Here is a 6761-nt window from a genome sequence, read left to right as displayed (position 1 = left end):
AAACAACCAAGAAGCGAATAAAATTAAAACTGAGTTTCCATATGACTCAAAATTCTATTTCCTGGCATCTACCCAGGGGCCTAAAAATGTTCTCACAAAGACATTTGTATTATGTCCACTGCTGCACTATTCATGATAGCCAATATCTGGAAATAAACAAGAGCCTAAGAATAGATGCATGATAAATAGATGCGTAGTATATATGTATATATATATATATATATATATATATATATATATACAGTGAACTAATACTCAGCTATATGAAAAGATAGTCATGCAACTCTCAATACACAGATCAAACCAAAGGGTAAGGGAAGTTATTTGGAAGGAGAAAGACAGAATGATCTCATATGTGTGACATAAAGACACATAGCAAGGGAAAAACAATTGGCTGATAGCACTGGAATCTACAATAATCTTAGGAGAACTAAGTTTACCAAGAGGGCAGAGGAGAGGAAAGGTCAGAAGGGCTCCTGAGACACTTCAGGGGGATGCTGACACCGTGGTAGAGGGGGTGGTACTGGGACACTACGTGCTTCAAACTTTATAGTAACAGTACCATAAATCAAGGTACCTAAATAAAAATTTGAGGAGAAAAACCCTTTGAATTGTTGGCAGAATTGACTGGCACCCAGACAAAATGGAAGAATTATAACCAGATATGGAAAGTGTAACACCATGGTCACTCTTCATGTCTACTGTTACTCAAAAGCATAAGAATATTCCATAGAAAGACACATTCCTAATTCCTGAAGCTGTTTTTATTTGGTACTATTATGGGATGATTGCCCCAAAGTTCCTTAGTAGCATCCACACAAGGCATCTCACTCCTGACATGGCCCAAGTGGCCAAACTGCTGCTCTTGCAAACTGCTCCATTTCATCACAGAAGATTCCACCTGCCCACCTGGAACTATGCTGGGCTGTTCACCTTCTCCTCCCACAGTCACACTATTACTAACCTCAGTTTTGCTTCAAGTAAAGAAATCTAATGTGTTCAGTTCCTGACCTCACAACTATTCACTAGCCTGAGCCGGTTGTGTTTGTGCTACATGATGTGACAGTCTTTGACCCATCTCCCAACATCCTCCCCCACCCCCAGCACTGTTCTTCTTCAGCATGGCAGTTGAAGAACATCATGGAAGTAAGAGCCAGATCATGTCACCCTTTTCAAAACCTAACACGTACCCCCCCCCAAGAACCCTTTCAATTTATTGGTGATGCATTAGGCTTATGAACTCATGATGCATCACTGGAGGTGCTCTATGAAAAATTCAAATTACTTAGATAATGACAAAGAAATTGAAAAATGTAGAAATCACGATATTCTTAAATATTTTTCAAGAATTTCAATATTTGACTACTATGTGTCTTAACCCCAACATATAGATTGACCTTACTGTTATTGCTTTGGGGTCCTAGTACATAGAGTCAATGACTTACTCCTGGTTCTGTGCTCAGGGAACCATATATTGTGCTGGGAATTGAACCTATATCAGTGCAAGCAAGACAAACACACTACCCACTATAGTATTTCTCTATAGTAGATTGATTTGGAAGGAACTCCAGGGACAATCTACAGTTCTCAGGATTAAGAGTAGTTTCTACTTCCCACTTAATTATTAACTTTCCCAGAAATAAAGAGAAAAATATTTGAGAATTGTAACCTGGAATATAAATTAATCCAATTTTTCTAATCTCAAATAATCTCAATCATTCGCCATTTATGTTACCAAAAAGCCTAGACATATTTATAGAACTTAGGAAAGATCTGAGGTTTAGTAGAACCTAGAAAACTCTAGCCTAACAGTTATCAAGCCTCCTGATGAGATATTTACCAGACTATAATACAGTTTGATCACACTGTGATTTTATTTCGCTAATAAAAAATGGGGTAGTCCATATTAACCTTTCTATGAAATTCAAGAGAGAAGTTAGGACCGCCTCCACCCCCTGAATCCCAAATTAGGATAGGGATGCTTAGATATGCATCAGGAAGCGCAAATTGCTCAGTTGAAGAGCTGGCTGACTACAGAGGGGATGTTCCTGGGTCTAACACTTTGGGGCACAGTGGTACGTTTGAACCCTGCTTTCCTTGCAGGTGGACAACTCACCTTCTCTAGCGTCATCTCAGTCTCTGCAGCGTGCGTCTTCTTCAGCTCTATTTTCATCTTCTCTGACTCTGCCTTCAGTTTGTGGATGGTGTTCTCATGGTCCCTGGCGGTCCTCTGTTTCTCCTCTTCACGAAGGAGACCCAGCTCCACCAGCTGCTGCTTCCTCTGTGAGTTCACGTGAATCAGCTCCTCTCGCAACTTGTGAACCTGGCTCTCCATGTCAGCAATCACCTTTAAAAAAAGGGGGCAAAAGGGAAAAGGATATGAAAAGGAAAATCACAAAGGATGAAATGCAAAAGGCCAACAACCACAACAAAATTGCCTTCCTTTCTGAACCATCCTTTCCTTTTCTTCCAATCCTATACCACTTTTCCAGTTCAGAGGTAAATTTTACATAGAACATGGTAACATAGCAGATTTTGTGTGTGTGTGTGTGTGTGTGTGTGTGTGTGTGTGTTTCTAAACATCTAGATGAATGGATTTACAAATGTCTGTTTACATGGAATATTAACGGCCAGTAGGTAGAGTGCTTGATTTTCACTTTGGTGATCTTTGTTCTCTCCTTGGCATCTCATGTAGCCTCCTGAATCCCTGCCAGGAGTGAGCCCTGAGAGCAGAGCCAGGAGTGAGCACTGTTGGGGATGGCATCTCCTACCAAATACCATAAAAATATATAGATATAGTGTGATATTCATCACTTTATATTTATATTTATTTTTATCAGTGTGAAATTTCTAAGATTCATTTAGGGTTCACTCTTGTATTTTTCATTTATTTTTAATTTGTTCTCATTTTTATTTTTATTTGTTTTTTATTGTTGTTTTCAGTTACACACAGGGATCACTCCAGGTAGGAGAGTCAGAGGACTCTCTGAGGTGCCAGAAACCGAATCTAGGTTAGCTATATGCAAGGCAAGAGCCCTATCCACTGAACTACCTCTTCAGAACACTACAGACTTTTTGTCCACAACACACATTACAGAGACATTTTCAGATGCCTGCCAGTGAGAAGCAAAACCAGAATGATTTTCTGTCAAGTAGAGGGTATCGTACCACATTAATTTAGACAGAAGAAAGAAACAGACGCATAATGCTTTCTCTCACAGGTAGGGTATAAAGAAGTATAGTAGGGGGAATGTCAAAAGACCAAGAGAAGCAGAATCTAAGAGCTTGCCTATAGAACTAAACTCACTGTTGGGTTGAGTAAAATGGGGGACAAAGAGGAGAGTGAGGGTATTCCTGAGAAGGTGATGTAGGGAAACAGGCATACTGGTAGTGGCTAGAGTGTTGGGCTGTTTATTCATTACATCCTTTTATTAAAGTAAATGACAGTGACTAAAATAAGTTTTTAAAGTTAAAACATATCTCTAGAGCAGTGGTCCTCAAACTATGGCCCGCGGGCCACATATTGTATTTGTATCTGTTTTGTTTCTTCATTGCAAAATAAGATATATGCAGTGTGCATAAGAATTCGTTCATAAGTTTTGTTTTTACTATAGTCAGACCCTCCAATGGTCTGAGGGACAGCGAATTGGCCCCTGTTTAAAAAGTCTGAGGACCCCTGCTCTAGAGTGTTCAAAACTTTAAATACACAGCTTATCCCACTACAACTAAAATAAATAAAACACACAGTTTAAGTAGCTCATTCTTCTTAAAAATTTAGAAAAGATGTTAAGCAGGATACACAAGACTCTTCATGACAATATTATTTTAGATCAAAATGAGGCCTGAGCAAAACAGGCAGGGCTAATTTGTTCTTGCTACTTTAAAATTTTGATTATATCTAATATTTTGATGGAATTTTCCTAATCATAAAGGGCTATCATGTCTAATTACAAGAAACTGTTAGTAATACAATTAACAAATCCTGAAGAATAAAGATAAATTGAAGAAAAAACAAAATAACTACTAGCTATTTTATTTGTTTATTAGCAGGGCTCAGGAGATCATATGGGATGCTGGGGACCAAACCTGGGTCAACTGCCCAGATGAGCTCCCTACCCACTATACTATTTCTTCAGGCCCTGCTGTTAATTTTTAAAAGGCAAATTATCAGCAGAGGAAGCAACAAAAAGTTACAAAACAATTTGTGATAAGACTAATGAAGGAATGAAGAAGGAACACATACTATCAGGAATTAAAATAAAACTATGGAAGTATTATTAATTACTTAGAAAAAATACAATCATATAAAAAGCAAATTTTGGGAAAAAGAAGAAGGGTGGCATCACTCTCCAATTTCAAATTATACTACAAAGCAGTCATGAGTAAAACAGTATGGTATCAGAATAAAGATGGACCCTCAAATAAATGAAATAAGATTTGACATCTAAAGCCAGAAGCTAATATTTAATAAAGAAGAAAAAAAGGAAGTAAGGAAAGCTTCAACAAGTGTTTTGGGAAAACTTGAGGTAATGTGATATTCTTGATATGCTTTTAGTAACAGTATTGCAAATCACAGTGCCTAAAAGGGGCCAGAGCTATAGCACAGTGGTAAGGCATTTGCCTTGTATGCAGCCAACACAGGATGAACCCCGGTTGAATCCTGGCATCCCATATGGTCCCCATCCCTGCCAGTAGTGATTTCTGAGCACAGAGCCAAGAGTAACTCATGGGCACTTCTGGGTATAAACCAAAACCCAAACCCCCCCCAAAAAGGAAAATAGATGAAAAAAAAATGTCTAGGAGGGTGGTGGGTGTAAAACTGGAGAAATTGATGGAGGGAAGAGGACACTGGTATTGGAACAGTATATGCTTGAAACAGTGTCATGATAATTCAGTGATTCAATAAGAGATGGAAAGGATAATATTAACAATTAAAAAAGGACAAACTTGCTAAGCTCTACTGGCTAAGCGGTTCCTTAGATATCAATCCCTTATCAGATGGGTACTGGGTGAATAGACTTTCCCATTCCATGGATACTCTTTGTATCCCAGTCACCATTTCCTTTGAGGTACAGAAGCTTCTTATTTTAATGTAATCCCATTTTTGTTAATCTTTGCTTCCACTGGTGAAGGGTGTTATACACTGTATGATTGAAATTCAATCATGAACAACTTTGTAATCATGGAAAAAAAAAAAAACCCAACTGTATTATGAACAACCTTGTAACAAACCAGTACTTAGATAAAATATTTTTTAAAGAAAGGAAAACATTGGATCCACTAGAGATTGAAGATAATAAATTAGTGTTACAAAAATGTCAGAATGAGGGAGATATTTCATATTGGTGGGGCACATGCCTGCATATTTGGCAAGATCAGCAAGATCCTGAGCTGGACTCTGGTATTGGTGGGTCCTGAAGCACTATTGGGTGTGACCAGTGGACCAGGATGCTCTCTGCAGGGGGTGGGGTGGGGGCTGTGGAGGAAGACTGTCATCTAAAAAATATGTCAATAACTGAATACAACAGACAGAGCCCCAGGAGAGTAGAAAATAAATACCAAGCAAGGGCACAGAATGCCTAAACAATGTAATCAAAGAAATTGGAAACAGTTAAAAATCTCCCCACACAGGAAACGGTAAGCTCTGTTCATTATGTTGGTAAGTTCTAAAAAAATCTCCAGAGGCAGATCAGCTGAGCTTTTAACAACTGCTTCCAGAGAGGAGAGAAACAAATACTCGCAAATTATTTCAGAGCTCATCACGTCGTTACCAAATGATGGCAAGAATAAGTAAGAGGAAATAAAATTCATAGGCCAACTCACTTCTGAACAAAGATACAGAAATCCGAAGGAAATTGTTTAGAATCGAGTCATCAAGGAGTAGAAAAGAAAATATTCAATAGCCAAGTTGCAGTGAAGGCTAGTGCAAGCTAAAAGACTGTGTATGCCAGCAAGGATCAAGTGTAGATGAAAAGGAAAAATAGCTGAACTAAGAAAATGTATCAAAAATGACTAGAAAAAAGCTGGAAAATGTGAATCATCCTATAACCTTTAGAAAAATTTCAATAGTAGACAAAAATCTTTCCAGAAATGAAATATTAAGCCCAGATGGCTCTATTGGCCACTTCTACCAAATATTTAAGAAACAAATAACTCACTCTTATACTAATTCTACTAAAGAATAGAAAAAGGGAAAAATATTCAGCAACTTAATTTAGAACTAGAGCATAATATCAATTTTAAAACATCCAGAAAAGAAAATATCTCAAGTAAACCTCTCTCAACACTTATTAGCAAATGGAATACAGATGTTACATTAGGGAAAAATTAGAAGGAAACTCAAATTGTATAATGCTAAAATAGCCCATCATAAAATTTGGTCTATTGATGTACTAATGAAAAAAGGCAAACTGATCTCAATACATATAGAAACATTTGAAAAAACTCCATGACAGGAGCGTGACAATATAGAAATACAAAATACCGTTTTCTAGCCAGATTAAAAAACAGCTAATGTCACTGATTCCACATTGTGAATTTTAAAATATTTTAAACATGCCTGTCAAGGAGGGAGACTGGGGGTGCAGGAGGGAATCTGGGAACACTGCTAGGGAAAGTTGACATTAGTGATAGAACACAGTGGAGAAGAACTTTATGTCTAAAAACAACTATCAATAACTTTGTAAATCAGTTCTTTCATGAAATCACAACATCTTAAATTAAAAAGGAGAGGAAAAACAAGGGCTGCTATCATGGTATAC

At 37.6% G+C, this 6761-nt stretch overlaps 1 protein-coding gene across 1 annotated transcript in view; it reads right to left on the bottom strand.

The window, feature by feature from the left end:
* Window positions 1-6761, bottom strand: part of CEP112 (centrosomal protein 112) — a 429834-nt gene that overhangs the window by 182326 nt on the left and 240747 nt on the right. Inside the window, exon 19 of the mRNA XM_049768363.1 lies at window positions 2117-2347. Within this exon, the coding sequence (XP_049624320.1) occupies window positions 2117-2347 (231 nt within the window). The remainder of the gene's footprint in view (window positions 1-2116; window positions 2348-6761) is intronic.

Source organism: Suncus etruscus, chromosome 1 (genome assembly GCF_024139225.1).
Source record: "Suncus etruscus isolate mSunEtr1 chromosome 1, mSunEtr1.pri.cur, whole genome shotgun sequence".
Taxonomy (NCBI): Eukaryota; Metazoa; Chordata; class Mammalia; order Eulipotyphla; family Soricidae; genus Suncus; species Suncus etruscus.
This window is presented reverse-complemented; position numbering and strand designations above follow the sequence as displayed.